Source organism: Aedes aegypti, chromosome 3 (genome assembly GCF_002204515.2).
Source record: "Aedes aegypti strain LVP_AGWG chromosome 3, AaegL5.0 Primary Assembly, whole genome shotgun sequence".
Classification (NCBI taxonomy): Eukaryota; Metazoa; Arthropoda; class Insecta; order Diptera; family Culicidae; genus Aedes; species Aedes aegypti.
In genome coordinates this window covers 178,462,637-178,481,019 of record NC_035109.1, presented here as the reverse complement: position 1 = coordinate 178,481,019, position 18,383 = coordinate 178,462,637, and the positions used below count along the sequence as shown (strand labels likewise).

General features: G+C 39.8%; 1 protein-coding gene and 1 long non-coding RNA gene across 3 annotated transcripts in view; both read right to left on the bottom strand.

Annotated features, from left to right (window-relative positions):
- Window positions 1-2,245: 2,245 nt before the first annotated feature.
- Window positions 2,246-18,383, bottom strand: part of LOC5573575 (zinc finger E-box-binding homeobox 1) — a 37,116-nt gene continuing 20,978 nt past the window's right edge. For both annotated transcript variants that reach the window (XM_021849473.1, XM_021849474.1), the window contains one exon: window positions 2,246-3,218. In XM_021849473.1, coding sequence (XP_021705165.1) covers window positions 2,571-3,218 — 648 coding nt within the window. In that variant the 3' untranslated portion in view covers window positions 2,246-2,570. The remainder of the gene's footprint in view (window positions 3,219-18,383) is intronic.
- LOC110677837 lies at window positions 5,929-6,707 on the bottom strand. Its single transcript, XR_002501228.1, has 3 exons — window positions 6,264-6,707; window positions 6,129-6,196; window positions 5,929-6,074 (listed from the first exon to the last, which is right to left on the bottom strand). It is a non-coding gene; the product is annotated as an uncharacterized LOC110677837 (long non-coding RNA).

Sequence of the window (18,383 nt, the reverse complement as noted above, 5' to 3'; positions counted from 1 at the left end):
CACATAAGCAAGGTGGTGGGAGAAACTAATTTTTGAGCAAATGAATGAACACAGAAAGGTTATTTTTAGCTCTTAATTATGATAGATGGAGAACTCTTTTACACATCGGAACGACTGGCAGACATTAAATAGTTTGGAACCATTAAATTTCATTCTAGAGTGTTCATTTTAACTTTTTACCAGCCTTGTTTTGGACCTAATTTTTATCTCACTTCTCTGGCATATGATATATTTTTTATTACCATAAACGTCGTACTAATATCAAACCGGAAAACAAGTCGGGAGTTATTTTTTTATTTTGAATTTTTTTATCGGCATTTGGTAGTGTCATTCTCAAAACACACCCAAGCCGTTCCCATAGGGGACGTTAGCCACAAGGAAGGACGTTTCAAGTAATACTTCATATGGTATGCCCGCTTCAACATCTAATCCAATTTCTCTCGCCGTTCCCTTACGGTACCTATACAAATATTACTTACTAAAAGCTACTTCCAGAACTTTCTACGGCAATTCTGAATCAGCCAAGAACTTTTAGAGAGTGTGCTTATGGAGTTCTCTAGAGATTCCCTTGAAAATTGTCGTGTCTTTCATCCTTCATAAAAAATATGTACTTTGATCGAGTTTGTATGTATATTGAACTGATAGCTTAATTTATTTTTCAACCTTTTTTGTGGAATCGTGGGTAGGACAATCCTTTGACTTCTACCCAGGTGTTTTTATGCACAGTACATGTCCTACCCACTTCCCGCGGCACTGAGTTTCGCCTAACAAAATAAGGTTTGAGAGTCGGATGACCACAAATTTTCCGATAATGTAAGGGGCTGTCCAATATCCACGTGGACAGTTTTTTGAGATTCCAGACCACCCCCTCCCCCATCGTGGTGTCCATACAAAAATTTTAAAATTTGTATGAACCGTGGTCTTTGGCCAGAACCCCCCTCCCCCCATGAATGATCATGTATATGGACGACCCCTAACTTCTCTATTTATGTTGTATTCAAAAATACAATTGATTTTTTCTGCAACTTTAAAAAATTAAAAAAAAAATCTTGGGGCATATCGTCTCCTGTTGGGGCAAAACGGACACCGAGTGACAGAGTAGTGTTAACACTTTGAAATGAAAGAAACATAACTAAACATACACATAAAATCTAAAATTTTCAATGTTTTATGCAATGATTATGAAGCGGAACCACAAATCGGTTAAAAATCGTCAATTGTGGATTATAACTATCATGGAGACAACACTGAAAGCATCACAACGAAAAAAGGCTTCGAACGGATTTAATCGTTTTTGTGTGGCACGATGACCTAACCTTAGTGTGTATTCCTTTTTCCGAGGTTCCGTAAATTTTCGTGGGAAAAATTCCTCATAAAAGTTAAGGTGTTCGTACTGCCCCACAGGGGTGTCCACTTTGCCCCGCTAGCTAAATGGTGACTACCAAATATTAGGTTTTTTTAAAACCTTTTCCTGGAAACAAATTAAATTGTTTATAATTATGTAACAATGTTTAACCAAAGGTTAAATGTTCTAAAAATCATACGGCATATAAAAAACTGAAAATATTTATGTCTTGTCAGTCAAAATTGGCAAAGGGTGTCCATACTGCCCCGTGTTCCCCTTATAAGGCTCCTGATAAAAATCCTGAAGAAAGGCGGTATTATCTGACTGTTTTCAGAAACAATCTGAAAAAAATATTCAGATTTTACCCTGTCCATACCCTCATACCTGAAACATACGTATTTTCGACAAAATTTCAGATTTTTAATTGATTTTTTCTTGTTTTTGACAATTTTACATCAAACATAAAAAGAGAAAAACTGTCCAAAACATCAACCGAAAAAAATGTACCACCATCAAGTTAAGGGCACAAATTTAGAAAAAAATGTACCACCATCAAGTTAAGGGCACAAATTTAGAAAACTTGACAGTGTTCAGATCTGGAAAAATTGATCGATTGATCGCCACCAACATCCAATCGATCTTTTTTTCAAAACAAATGATAATTTCATTCATCAGATTTGTACTCTTTAAGATATGGTGTTTATTAATTTTCACTTAAATACAAAAATCCTCATTGGGTTTTCTGTATGCATAGTTTTACTAGACTTATTTGAATATTTTAAGCAAATTTGTAAATATTGACCTGAATGAAAAAGTTTTTTTTACTATGTAGTTTGTAGTTGCGGAAATATATGTAAGTAGAATAATGTGGACATTTTTCTCTTAATAAATCAGGCAAACTTTACTTACAAAATGCATTTCAAGTCATTTATTCAACACCAATTAGTGCGTAAATTACAGTGGTAATCATTATATGTTAAAAGAATTTTGTATTTTTGTCTTTTGTACAATACATGATGTTATTGATGTTGCTCAATATGTATCGCTTTCACAATGTTTATGTAGTCAGAGATTTGCTGAAAACTTTCACTTAATAATCTACTTACGTGTGGAAGAAAATCTAGAAACTCAAAAATACTCATGATGTTTCCATGGTATCGGTGACCTAACATGAATTTAAAATAAAATATATCTCATCTCAATCATCTTACATTCAACGCAATAGTTATTCAACTATTTCAGTGATGTCCGAAAAGGTGACGCGCCGTGATGCGTTCGAAGCGTCTGCTGATCCGTTTCCATTGAACAGATTTTCGTTTGTTGAACCAGGTTCATCAAACTGTGCGGCACCCTCTCTGGACCTGGACGATTCACTCTCGACCGGTATCGGACTGGGATCGCGGTCTACATTTACTACCTCAGCCGTAGGTTCATCCTCATTTACCGTTTTATCGTTGGTGACGACATCTTCCGGCTCGACTGACTCATCCAACTGGGATGGCTCATCTTGTTGAGTATTATCATTAGTTTCATCCGGTGAAGGTTGCTGTCTTTCCTCCATAGCTGGTGGTAATTCATCTGTGATCTCTTCCGGTTCTGGTTCTGGCTCTTGGTTTACGGAGGAATCAAGAGATACATTCACCTCAGTTACTGATGGCTCGTCTGGAACGATACGTTCACCATCGTCATCCGGCAAAATGGAAACCTCCGGTTCCACTCCATCAGGGAGAATTGATAGTCCACTCTCATCTGCATCATTGCGTGCAGCATTGCTTAAGTGCTCTGCGCTGTCCAGATGTTCGGCGAAATGCGATCCTTTGAGATATTCTTTCTTGCAGATGTCGCAGTTAAATACGCGGTTATTTTTACGGCTCTGAAAGAAAATTAAATATTTTCAGTACACAGTATTGTAACGACTCCGATTACAAAAATAATAAATTATTGATAAATTGAATGATAAACAAGACTCCCACATAATAATTATCATGATACTGAAATTATATAAGCATCTCTACTCAAATAAGAAACTTCGAACCTCACGTGATAAAATTTATTTTTAGATTTTTAAGAAACACTTAATCTCGCCTATGTGGAAGCACTATAGAATTCATTTTCTGATGCTTAATAATATGGCTAGTCAATGAAATATCATTGTTTCTTAAACCCGGAACGGGTCATACGAATTACGCTAGAGTCAGAAGTGTGAAGGGATTCAGTACTGAATAATTTACTCAAGTCATCATTCGAGTCATTCAAACAGCAGCAGTGGTTCCCAGCCGGTAGTCCGCGTGGAACTATTGCAAAAATGTTTATATTTTTTTGATTGATCACACAGCGTAACAAAAACGTCACGTCACGTCACAATTTTTAGCTACGGGTCGTCAAAGTTGTTTAAAAAATTGGTTTCATTGATGTTTAGATAAAATTTAAGGTATGATTCATCAATCTTTTTTGAGTTCTAATACACCAAGCATGCAAAATAGCTTAGCTTAGCTTAGCTTAGACTGACTACACATATCAATGGTGGCTATTCCGTGATTGACCGAAGTCAGTGAAAATGCACAAAGAATCAACTAGAAGTTCGGCTGGGATTGGCCATAATCTTCTTCAATGTGCATAATTCAGTGCCTCTATTCATACATGGTCAATAACGGCGCCGGCCACGTCCTTGCAGTTAGGTGGGATTGGGGAAGGAATGTTAGTGTGTGACCTTTGCTATTTGGAGACCGTGTTTGCCTCTGCATCTCCACAAAGGTTACTGGGAGGGATGTTTGTTAATGGGAAGGATCGTTGGGTCACATGATTCACTTTGATAAGCGAATAGACCATGATAAACAATAATTTGTGAGATATATACATGCTTATATGTAAATATAATATTTTCATTGATATGAACAATTTCTATGTAGAGGAAAATTATGCCGACACTTGAGGTGACGAACCATTCAAAGTTTGTTGAACAAATACCTAAATGTAACATTCCTACAGCTGTCAGGACAAAAGCATGTGTTATTATATTATTACTCATTTGAAAAGAAGAAAAAAAAACTCGATTGGTTGGAACATCATAGAACACTCTTATTCTTATGCCGACACTTACAGTGGCGAACCATCCAAAGTTTGTTGAATAAAGTGAACCTTTCGCAAGTCTACACTTGTAGTGTCGAACCATTCAAAGTTTTTTTTTATTACAAAAATATAGGTAAATAAGAGGTGTTCTGAAAATAAATGTTAAGCATAAATAAATCATGAATAAGAGTTTGTGTCGACACTCACAGTGACGAACTATCCATAGTTTGTTGAAAAATCATATTTACGTCCCACCATTGTAACGATTAAATGTGCAGTCATACATATTTTATAGATTAGAAATAGTAGCATGAAACGAGCTCACCAATTGATCCGTTATCCTTGACTGAGCAGCCACAATCCACTTTTAGCTTCACTCGTTTGCTCGGCAATATAAAAGCACTCAGAAAAATAATAGGCGCGCGACCCGAAAAGGAAAAAAAACTGACGACTGCTCGGGCTTTCTTGACGCACTGTCCAGGAGCAAGCGTCAAGGTCGAAGGATCTAACAGAACTCTAATACACCAAGCATGCAAAATAGGACTTAAACTTTCATTTTAGATATAATTTGGTTGAAATTTCACGATAAAATTGAGATTAAATCGTTTTTTTTTTCAACATGCTTGCAGACTCTATACAAAATTCTTCGTTTCTCTTGTATGGCAAAATACAATACTTCTCTGAACCACCAAAAAATAACTTTTTGTTATCGAAAGTATTATGAAATTTATTCATAAGTATTGTTTTACTATGAAGTTTGAGTTCTGTGACAAATTAAGCAAATAAATTGCCATATAAGCTAGCAAACTTGCATGCAAGTTGGCTGAAATAGTAAAATTTTGCATTTTCAACAGTCAATATCTCAAAAACTAGACTTGCTATGATATTTTTTTAAGACGCCAATGGATTCAGCAACCCTTATTCGAGTAAATAGCGGTATTTTGGTGCTTGAGACAAAAACGTGTTTCATAGTGTCATCAAATTTCGGTGCTTCTTCTCTTTAGCTTGCGGAAAACGACCAGTAGAATTATGTGATATGTGCCTTTTAACAGGTTGCTATTCTGACGTATTTCTGGCTGAATTATTAGTGGACTCTTGTCGAGAACTTTGACGATTTTCAGCAAAAGCGCGGTTTGCGTGATCCTCAAAACGTATAAGGTGTGGCCCACTTAGAATTGGAACAAACATCTTTGGTCCTTACAACGACTCTAGTGGTCCAATTTAAAAACTGAACTGCCCATGTGTGATCGAACGCGATTCTGAGAAATTCAACATGGAACAAAAGAGAAAAGAAATAATTGCGCATAAAAAATTGTAAAAAACCGTCTTGATCAGGAATAGAAATTGCAAAAGTGTGTGGCTCGTACTGAATAAGTACGAAGTAACTATTTTGAAAGATCGCAAGCCACAAAGGAAGCGTCGGGCAGTTACTGTGCACAACCAAATAGGGAACAAAATTGAAGAAATGTGGCCGAAGTCCGTACCATGAAGTTGTTTGATTAAGTGTTGACGAAATTTAAGGATTGTTTCATGATAGGTGATACCCACTTAATTGACCCCAACTCAGCCCATTTAAGGCGAAGTATACTATAGGCCTGTTGCGCAGTCGAAGAACTGTGATCGTAATTCCGTAAATTTATTTCAGTAAATTACAAAATTCCTGGCGAAATGGAAGCATTAACAAAGGAAATTCAGTGGACTCAATATTACTTACTGTTAGTGATCAATTCGGTAGTTCTCTTCTCGCGCAACTAGCTTCGATTCGTTTTCGTTTGAGCACCCCTGGTGTGAACAGTACATACAGATTATAGCTATTTTATGTTGGGTATGTTGGTGTAATAATTCTTACCCTTACTACTCGCTATTTATGTAGTTTTAGCTTACTGACTGTCTCGTAGATAGAGCAACCCTGAGTGAGCCACGAACAACTAACCTATGCAACAATTTATACATGATATTACTTCTACGTACATATATGTAATTCAATCTTCTCTCACCTTACTACGTGAATTTAGGAGGAATATTTAATAGATATGATGAAAGAGGAAAACGTATTTTTTTGGAAACTTAATTAGGATAATTGCCTCAAATGCAGCGAATTCAAGCTCTAGGACAATCCAATACGTATGTTGTTGTTTACTTTAGATGCCTACTCAATCCCTTGTCCAGCGCTGGGTGTGGCGTGCATTGTTTCAGGTAGAGTCTGCACTGCGTTAGATGTCGACGGGGCGTAGTCAACACTCCCCCCCGGAATGCGCGAGGACACCTCCTGGAGCGTATTCGTCCTTACGCCTACGTCGAGTACAGCTATGGACACAGCAGATCGCTCGTAGATTCCAGATGCAGTCTGGACAGTTGCACGACGTACTTGCCCATCGGAAGACAAATGTGTAGCAATCACTCTTCCTTTGGGCCAACAATTTCGAGGAAATTTCGGATCGACGATTACCACGATGTCTCCAACGACGATTGAAGCAGATGATGTATACCATTTGGTTTTCCGGGTTATGGTGGGCAGATAGTCTCGAATCCATTGCTTCCAGAACATATTCGCCATGCGCTGGGATTGTTGATAGCAGTTCTTCAAGTGTAACGGGCTGTCATCAAATGGAATCCACGATCTCAATCCGTTAGCAGATCCCAGCAGAAAATGATTGGGTGTAAGTACTTCAGATTCATCATTGTCGACTGGAATGTCGGTCAGCGGTCGAGAGTTAACAATGTTTTCGACCTCTGCCATCGCATTCTGCAGCACCTCGTCGGTAGGCAGCCTATTGGGTTGAAGTACATTAAGGTTCTTCTTAACAGTTTGGATTAGGCGCTCCCACGCTCCGCCCATGTGCGGTGTTAACGGTGGAATGAAAGTCCACTGGGAGCGAGTTGAAGTGAACTCCTTCTTCAGCTTGTCGTGATCGAGTTGCTCAATAGCTGCCTTCAATTCTTTACTGGCAGCTCTAAAGTTAGTTCCTCGATCGCTGTATATAACCGCCGGTACACCCCTCCTAGCCATGATGTTGCGGATTGCCATGACACAAGAGTCGGTTGTTAGGCTATGAGCGATTTGCAAGTGGATAGCGCGTGTGGTTAAACATGTAGCGAGGACACCCCACCGTTTTTCAGAGTGTCGGCCTACTGCCACTAGGATTGGGCCGAAGTAATCTACCCCCATATAGGTGAATGGTGGACTAAACGCTGATAATCGTGCTTTAGGTAGATCGGCCATCACTGGTGGTTGCGGCTTGGCGAGTTGATTTTTGCAATACTGGCAATCACGCCGCACAGCGTTATACGTTGCTTTAAGTCGAGGAATGCGGTAACGCTGTAGTAGCTCGTTGATAATCGTCGTATGGTTTTGATGGTTGAAACGTTCGTGGGCGTTCGCTATGATCAGGTGCGTTATATAATGTTGACGAGGAAGTATAATGGGTTCGGCAGCATCGCGATCGATGAACGCACATGCGTTTGTTCGACCTTTGACACGTGCAACTCCAGATTCATCAACAAACGCACTGCGGAAAAGAGGATCGTTTCGTATTATCCGATTTGATGGGCACTTCGACGTACGGTTTGCGGCTAACGTTGCGACTTCATCGGCGTATATTTCTGATTGTGCAACGCGAAATAGATAATTCTCTGCTTTAGATAATTCTTGTTGTGTTAGTGGTCCAATAGCGCGTTGTTCTCTTTTCAGGCACCGCCTTAGGTTGTCGATATAACGAAAGATGTATGCGGTTCGACGAAGTAGAGGTGTCCACTTAGAAAAATGTTCAGAGTCAGAGGCGCGTCCACATTCAAAACCATGGGTAGGACATACGTAAGCAAAATATTCATGTCCAAGGAAGTTCAGAAAATTTTCAAATTTATGGAATCCTTGACATAAAATATGACGTGACTGTTTTCATATCAATTATTACCACAAGACTGAGAAAACTTCAAGATTATTGATATGATCAACTCCATAAGTGATTTAATATATTATAAAAATTTATATCCTTTTCGAACCTGTTTACTTTTGACGGACTTGACATAAACTAGAACTAACTGCGAGACTCAACAGCTGATATTGTTCTATAATTGTGTGTGAATTTGTTTTTTATTCTTTGTACTATTCGCAGAGTTTTGCAATAAAGATTCGAAAGGTTTCTTAACAGAGCTTGCAACTGTAAGCGGATCTCTTGTAAGAGACCTATTAATGCATTTTGACGGTAGGTCTCTAAAGTTCGTATTTTAATCAAAATGGTAGCTTAAGTCACTTTCTTCCTTATTTTGCTTGCAGTGAATCCTGCTGCTAAATTTAACAGCTCTAGAAAAAATCAGAGACTATTACGCATCTATTTCACATTTTTTTAGAATTTTTTTCTTTTATTTGAGAAAGAGCTCCCTCCTTGCATATTTTAAACGGCTTCTTCAGAGATTCCTCCAGAAATCCCTCTTCAGATTCCCTCCCTTATTCTACAAGGAAATCATCCATCGGTGTTTCAAGAGATGCTTAGAGGAATTATTTAATAATTTACTGCATGGAATCCTCAAACACCTTGATGCTTCAGTAATTTATGGATTATGGTGAAAGTAATTCTCAGTAATAGCTGAGCTTTGTGGGCTTCGTGGCCGTGCGGTTAGTGTAACCAAGCATTTAGCCGCATCGAGTCAAGAAGTGTGGGTTCGATTCCCACTGCAGTCTGAAAATCTTTTCGTCAGGAAAGTATTTCGACTGTGCCACTGGGCGTTGCATGCTAGTCCGTTGTCTAGTGTGATGCTTCCTTCAAAGGACATAACCGTCCACTGGAAGCATTAACGTGTCCGTGTCTTAAGTAATAGCTCCAGATATTTGTCGACTATCACCTTTATGGGTTGTCCTACTTGTTTCCTTAGGAGAGAGTTTACAAGAGTTTTTCCAAGAAAATCCAATAAAATTTCCTGGCATTTTCGTTTTATTTCCTACAATAACTCATCTAGATTCACACAGGAATTGCTGTAGTAATTCAAAGTTTTATCCTACATATCTTCCAAACATTTTGTTATGTAAAATCTTACTGAATATTTCGTAAAATTTCTTTATTTAGGATTTCACACCAGATAATACTTCTGTAATCATTTTAATAATTCTTCCGCTCTGTCCTATACAATTTTTTTGGGAAACTTATCCAATAGTTTTCAAGGAATTCCTGTAGGATAGCAACTAGCAATTTGCTTAGGAATTCCTCAAAGATTTCCTCGATAGTCTAGAAGTTCTTACACCCAACCTTGTGGGAGTTATTCAAGGGTTACTCTAGAACTCAATCAGGATTCATCAGACATTATTTAGGGTTTTATATTTGAAACTCATCCCAAGATATATGAAAAAATCTATTAATATCTGAAAAAAATCATGACACATTCTTGGAGGCGCCCCTGAAAAAAAGCCGATTTTTTTTTAAGATTTTAGAAAATTCTCAAAAGTTTCATGGAAGAATTCCTGAAAGAATCTTAAAGCAAATTTGAACGACAACTTTGTGGAAAATGCCTGGATAAAATACTGTTTGAATTCTTGCAAATGGTCTTAACGATAATCTTGGAGTTGGATGGTTGAATCATTGAATAAATTCTTGGATTACTTTCTTGAAAAAAAAAATCTTAAGAATCTTTGGAGGAAGTCTTGATGAAACATCTGAGGTAATTACTGTAGCTATCTTTAGTAGATTTCCTCATTTCCTAAACCGAAATTTAAGGATCCTTAGAAATTCCATAAAAATCACGAAATGAACTCTTGGAGAAATCTTCGAGCAAATATTTCAACTTGAATCCATTCCTGGAGCAAATAGTAGTAGTAATATTTGGTCGGTGTTCAGACAGACTGGACCAAGTGTTTTTTAATGGTTTTACGAATACCTACCCCAAGCATACAAAACCTAAAACTAGTTGCATTATGTGTTGTGATAATGGAACTTAACTGTTTGATGATACATCTGCATCAGAATAGCATCGAAAAAATCAGAACTGTTGGAGTTCTGAGCGTATCTTTAGAACGCCAAGATATCCTCTAGTCCGGTCTGTCTGAACACCGACCATTTGTCGTAATGTCATGAGAAATTCCCGAAAAAGTATGTTTCAAATATTATCAGAGAAATATCTGATAAGAAATAATTTTATCTCCAGGTTCCTATTAGGTTTCTGTTTTGTTATCTTGGATTCTTATTAGTCGCTTTCTGATCTCTTTTTGATTCATGTTTGGTCTCTTTTTTTCAGGAAAGTTGTCTCTAAAGTTTCTATTCTCTATTTATATTCTTAGTCTTAATTGGAAGATATGATGAATAATGATATCCACTCAATTTGATTTGCGATTCATAGCAATGGTATAAATTGGATATCACCGAATCTAGAAACTTTCAGGCAATAATTGCAACTCTACTTTACAATCTAAATTTTATTGGTAAATGGTTCAGCGTGCAGGAACTCCATCTAATATTTCGTTGGAATTTCTCCAACAATTCTGCAAGCATTTCTAATGTTTCCACAATATTCTCTCTTCTTATGAACCTAGGTAGCCGAAGCGGCTACTCAGAAAGACCAAGCTGAGTTTCGTGGGTTTGAATGCCGCCGGTTGAGGATCTTTTCGTAAAGGACATTTTCTCGACTTCCTTGGGCATAGAGTCTTCGTACCTTTCATGCGATAGATACATGCAAAACTGGTTTATTGGCAAAACAAGCTCTCGATTAATAACTGTCGAAGTGCGTTTAAGAACAGATGAGAACAAGGATTTGTCATATTTGGGATGTAACGTCAGAAAGAAGAATAGATGAAAAAATACTCTATTTTTCATGAATCATGGAAAATGAAAAATCTTATCATTTTCTAAGAATTCATCAAGAATGTCTTGCGGTAATGCAGAGAATTTCTATGAAATGTGCTTCGGGAGTTCTGTAGGAATTGCTCAACAGATCGTCAACAGCTTCTTCCTTAAGAATGACTTGAGAAATCAAGAGCATCATCAGCCATAGCCAGCAGTACTACACTAGTGCTGTGTACAACAAGCGAGCTTTGTTTAACCCTCTAATACCCAAATTTTTATTTTCGATCTAAATATCATGTCTAGTTATCTAAAATCGTTCTAAACACGTTTTGGGCAATGATTTATTTTTATTCGCAAATCTATGAATTTTGGTTTTGGATTTTTATAATTTTTATTTTTGAACATCCCTATCCTTTTTCATTTTTTCTTGAAGCCTCTTCTAGTTACTGATTTTAGGCAACAATAAAAATTCAAGTTTTCACGGTACTTTTAAAAATAATAAATTTCAAATATTTTTCTGAAAATATTTTTATTTTCCGTGTAAATAACGGAAACACAGGTTTGGAATTATTTTAATACCACCAAGCCCTTCTTCTGTTATAGGTTAATAGTAGAAAAATATAAAAGGTACGATTTTTTACATTACACGTTAAATAAACCCCAGGCATTTGTAGGTTATATAAGAATACAATTTTTCAAACAATTTCCAAAAATACAAAAAAGTTTCAAAAGTCATAAAAAACATTTCTAATATGCGTGTTATGAGTCAAGGTTTAAGCCAAAAATAAAATCATTTTGATTTCCGAGCTACGAAAAAATACACAAAATTCCAAAGTGTACCCCGTCTAAAGGCGGGGTTGGGTATTAGAGGGTTAAGATACGTATACTCAGTACACGATGCTACCGGTCTTGGGTTAATCCATAAATTGCTCTAACGATTCTTTAAAAATTGCTTGATAGTTCTTCCTGCAATCCAGTCATTCGTCAAGAAATACTTCCATAAATGCTGATGGCAATTTTACCAAGAACATCTACGGCTGGCTGTAAAAATTATGTTACTTCGTGTTGAATCATGGGTAGGACAATCCTTTGACTGTCCTACCCAGGTATTTTTGTGCGTAGGACATGTCCTACCTGTCCTACCCACTTCCCGCGCCACTGTTCAGAGTTAATCACTGATTCGTTGATGGTTGCATGAATGAGCAAGTGAGGACGAAGTTCTTCGTTCGTAGGTTTGTCCATGCAAACAGCAGCGGGCCAGTTGTGTTTATCTTGCCATAGAAAGTCTGGTCCAAGGAACCAACGACTGCTAGCGGACATATCAGGGATTTTCGTCCACTTTGTTCCTTCATCAGCAACATTTTGCTTTGTCGGAACCCATCGCCACTCGCTGATGTCTGTAGATTCCAAAATTTCACTGACACGGAACGCTACAAATTGGCTGTATCGGCGGTGATCGGATTTCAGCCAACAGAGTACGTCCTTGGAATCTGTCCAAAAATATCGCTTGTCAATCTTTATCGAAAGGGATGCTGATATAGTATCTGCTAAACGAACTCCGAGTAGAGCAGCTTGTAGTTCTGACCGCGGGATAGACAGGAATTTGAGTGGAGCAACTCTAGTTTTTGCTGCAACTAGAGCGCATTCGATCGTATCTGTTTCCTCGTATCGCAGATAGGCTACCGCTGCAAATCCGCTTTCACTAGCGTCGACAAATGTGTGAATTTCTGCTACAGCGTTTACTGATGTCAACGATCGATAGCATCGAGGAACTTCGATTGTACACATCATAGGGAAGACTTTCAACCAAGTTAACCACTTATCGAACTGTGCCTCTTCTATAGGATCGTCCCATCCGACCGGTGTCCGCCAAATCTCTTGTAGAAGGACTTTGAGGTACATCAGTAAATGCGCAATAAAACCTAAAGGGTCGAATATCATCATCAGCGTCCGAAGAACTTCTCGTTTCGTTGGTCGATGTTCACCGGACAACAGATCTCTGTCGTATCGAGAAGACATCTTGTAGGTGAAATGATCGGTCGACGTATTCCACCACATTCCGAGCACTTTTTCAATGGCTGCATCTTCACCGATGTTCATGTTCTTCCCCTCCGTGGAAGCATGCTTCAGCGTCGCTTGTACTACGGTCGAATTGGATATCCAGTTTCTGATGTCGAACCCGGCATGTCTGTGAATCTCTTTCACTTCGTTTGCCAGTTTCACTGTCTCTCCTTCTGTCTCCGTGCTTACGAGCATGTCATCGACGTAGTGTCCCTTGATGATCGCATTAACAGCTTCTGGATGATCTTGCTCGAACAGTTTGGCGTTACTGTTCTTAACGTGCTGTGCAGTGCTTGGCGAGCAACAGGCGCCAAAAGTCATGACCTGAACGACATATACGCTGGGTTCGGCTTCTTCTTCATCTTTCCAGAAGAAGCGTTGACATTGTTGGTCTTCTTTCCGTATTCGTACCTGGTGAAACATTTCTTTAATATCACCGCATATTGCCACCCGAAACTCGCGGAAACGAATCAGAACAGATAGAAGAGATGTCAGTTGATCCGGACCTTTCAACAGAACTGAATTTAAGGACACACCATGGACAGTTGCAGCTGCATCCCACACTAACCGTATTTTGCCTGGTTTGTTAGCGTTAACCACCACGAATATGGGAAGATACCAAACTCTTTCGTGTGACTCGCGGAGTTCGTCTGTCGTCAGTTTTCTGACGTAGCCTCTGTTCACGTGATCCTTGAGCTTCTCCTGGAGAGCTTCGGCCAGTATTGTATCTTTATTCATTCGATTTTCTAAGCATTTCCATCGCCTTAATGCCATTTGCCTACTATCAGGGAGTCGGACATGGTCATATTTCCACAGTAGACCGGACTCGTAGCGGTTGTTCGTAGGACGGGTGAGAGCTTCTAACAACATTTGTGCCCGCTGATCATCTCGAGACATGAGAAGTTGACTTGGCTTTGCAATCCCCATACTATCCAATGCAAAGTAGGATTTCATCGCTTTGTGTAGACTGTTGTCGTCTTCCTGATTGCAGCCACATTTTTGAACACTGTGGTAATTCATGTATCCGACTGTAGCCTCTTCACCGGCGCAGTTGCCGTAGACCATCCACCCCAAGCGGGTTTTTACAGCTATTAGTTCATTCCTGCGTCCTTCTCGTCTTTTCACTGCATGTCCAAGGTTGGCATAATTTAAACCGATAAGGAGTCGTGGACTCACATCGTGGTATTCTTCGAGTGGTAGTCCATCGAGATAGGGAAACCTTTTCCGCATCTCTGAGAGGAAAAATGTTTGTGGGCGGATTTGTAACGACGACAGTGTATTGATTCCCGACAGGTCAAACTTCGCTGAACTTCGGACTCCGGATATTTGAAGGTTTATCTGCTGTGAGTCGCTCTCTAGTTTGCGAGTTCCGCCAGTCCATTTCAGACACAACGACTTTTTCGGCCCTTGGACTTCCAGTTCATCGGCAAGACTTTGCTCTATAAGTGTGAGCTCGGATCCATCATCAATGAACGCATACGTACGTACGGTTTTAGAAGGTCCGTATAAGATGACTGGAACGATGCGAAACAGTACTGTAGATTGCCCCTGATGCACGTTACAGCTTGGATCGGTTTCTGCGGATCTCGGATTTTCAGTCTGCGTTGACGTTGATGGCGTGGCGTTGTAGTTATCGGCTTTATGGAGTAGAGGATGGTGTTGAAAAGCGCATCCATTTGTACCACACTTTGACATCAGCTTGCATGAACCGTTGTGCTTGCGAAGGCATTTACGGCAAAGCTTACATTCCTTCACTATTGCCCATCTCGAATCGTAGATGAGTTCCTCGAACCCGCTACACTTTGCAACAGATAAGCAGCTTCCCTTACACACCATGCACTTAGCTTTGGGATAGTCTACAGCTATGGACGACTTCAATGCACTCACAGGTTCGATTGATTTCTCGTAGCATAAGTCCGATTCCGAGTGCAAATTTAGGAATCCATCTTTCTTGGTACATCGGCCCCGAGACTCGAAGCATGTCGTAGCCATTACCGTACTGGCATCTTCTGCTATGGTATACAGCCAGGCACTCAGATCCGTTAGATTCGGGTTTGGATAGCTTCTAGTGAACCTCGCCCAATCTAGCTTCAGAGACGGAGGTAAACGTTCTACCAACTCTAAACGGAGAGACGTGTTAAAAAGATAGTCCCCAACGTTACAAGCTTGAATTGTCGCAACCATATTTTTAACGTTCACGGCGAAGTTCACTAAAGTCTCGAGCTTCTCCGTATTCGGTGGGGGAAGATGTCTGATCTTTTTAATGATTGACTGTATGATGGCATCTGGACGACCGAAAAGCATCTTCAAAGTTGAAATAATGTCGCCAACATTTGATGGATGGAGCAACTCACATTTGACCGCCTCCAGTGCCTTACCTTTCAGACATTTACGTAATTGAAGCATGTTTTCTTCGTTCGTAAATCCACACATCTGCGTAGACGAGTTGAATGTGGCGAAGAATAGCGGCCAGTCCTCCAACGATCCATCGAAATCTGGTAGATCTCTAGACACTGCCTGTCGAGCTGCAATTTGACTCCGATTGAGAATGCAAACTGTTTCGTCGTTGATGGTTGACACACAAGGCTCGGCCTGAGCTGGTAATATCGGCGTTGAACGCTGACCCGGAACGAACTCGTTGTGCATATTCGGATTCAAAGTAGGTGCTAACACTGGCCTGGCAGCACCTTGTGGGTATTGATGATGTGTTTGGACTTCTCTAGTTAGATGTCGGCTAGTTCCCGGTAGTGAGGATGGAATCGTTCTTGGATGGACGGAGGGCTTTAGGCGAGCAAACCGCTCCGTTAAGTCTTCTGTTAGAGGCGGCTCGCTCCGAATATGTTCTTCGACGAACTGCGGCCTCATACTGCTACAGTACCGAACATTTTGTGAGAGACGGTTGTTTTCCATGTCTGGAACCGTACTGGGAAAACCTGATTGATGGCGTTGATGTGCGGGGAACAGGGGTTCAGCGCACTGAGAACGGTGAGTCGTTTGGTTTGTTCGAAGAATTGATGGATGAGACGTTCGCTGGACAGCCGGAGCCTTGTGCTCCTCGAGCTTGCTCGATCTGTTCGATGTTTGCTCATTTGCTGCTTCTGCTAATCCGGAATCTTCAGCTTCACCATGGCGTTCCGTTTCGGCTAACCACTCTTCGATCTTCGACAACTGGTCGTCTTCGTATTCCTCGTTTATGGACGACGCCTCGCTACCGCACTCTCTCAGAAGCTTATATTTTCGTTCAAGAAAACGCTTCTCCAGCTCAAGTTCTTCCTCAAGTTTTTTCAACTCCAGCTCTTTAAGTCTTCTTGCTTCACTCCGAGAGCTTGTTCTGCTACCCGATCGATTCGACACGGACTTGCTTACGGGTGGAAGTGGATTGTGTTGTTCGGTTATCGGGTGTTGCGTATTATTGGGTGGGGCAATGAAGGATTGAGTTTTGCAGGTCGGACAGATCCAGCTAACGTTGGCAATTTCCTCAGTAACTTGAACACATACGAAGTGGAACCACCTATCGCAACCGTCGCATTGTACCATCTCTTCATTGTCCCGCTTTTCGCACAGGTGACATTGATAGTCAACGAACCTTCGGACTTCACGCAACGGATTTCTACGGATTCCGGTGATACCTGCGTTTCCCTGGTTTCCACTGCAGGAAGGGTTCAAGTAGACGTTACTTACGTTGTTCGCCGCGTTATTAGTGACGATGTTGTCCGTGTTTTCCCTTGGTTCAAAGGTCCCGGACGCAGATGCTCCACGATTTGTCGACTTCTTCGACATATTAACAGAATTTTGTAAACTGTTGCGCAGTCGAAGAACTGTGATCGTAATTCCGTAAATTTATTTCAGTAAATTACAAAATTCCTGGCGAAATGGAAGCATTAACAAAGGAAATTCAGTGGACTCAATATTACTTACTGTTAGTGATCAATTCGGTAGTTCTCTTCTCGCGCAACTAGCTTCGATTCGTTTTCGTTTGAGCACCCCTGGTGTGAACAGTACATACAGATTATAGCTATTTTATGTTGGGTATGTTGGTGTAATAATTCTTACCCTTACTACTCGCTATTTATGTAGTTTTAGCTTACTGACTGTCTCGTAGATAGAGCAACCCTGAGTGAGCCACGAACAACTAACCTATGCAACAATTTATACATGATATTACTTCTACGTACATATATGTAATTCAATCTTCTCTCACCTTACTACGTGAATTTAGGAGGAATATTTAATAGATATGATGAAATAGGAAAACGTATTTTTTTGGAAACTTAATTAGGATAATTGCCTCAAATGCAGCGAATTCAAGCTCTAGGACAATCCAATACGTATGTTGTTGTTTACTTTAGATGCCTACTCAATCCCTTGTCCAGCGCTGGGTGTGGCGTGCATTGTTTCAGGTAGAGTCTGCACTGCGTTAGATGTCGACGGGGCGTAGTCAACAAGGCCTATAAGCCGTCATTGAAATTTGTAAGCGCCGTTCGATTTCAAATCAAAGTTAATCAGTTGGTTTTGCACTGACACAGCTAAAAAAGTATCAGCATACTTTATGTATGTTGGCGCGTACAGTGATACTTTTTTCAAGTCAATATCTCGCGTTGAGTATCATACAGGCGTATCTGCATTGATCGATTTCTCTTCGTCGATTTTCTCTTTGCATTATTACACGAAAATCGATAGATTTTCGTAACATTTTACCACATTTTACGGTGCAGTACGATGAAGGATAATGAGTACTTTCTACTGCGTCAAAAACAGCACTCGAAAACAGTTGCGCGCCCTTGTAATTAGCTAAAGAGAAAATCGATGAAGAGAAATCGATCACTGCAGTTACGCCCTTATGATACTGAACGCCAGATCTAAACTATCAAAAATGAGTTATGAAATTGAACGCTGCAAAATCATTATTGCGGCCAAAACGAATGACGGGCTACTTCGCCTTAAGAGATTTTGGGCTATTATGAAGCGGAAGTTAAGAGCGAATCAAAGTATCGCAAAACATCAACGAACTATAAACTAAATGGGATGAACTTGTCAAAAATATGGATGAAAAAAGTGTGCGCAAAATAATTACCCGTGTTCCGGGAAAAGTCCGACAATTTCTTATAAGAGTGGATGATTTTTTTTATTATTTTCCC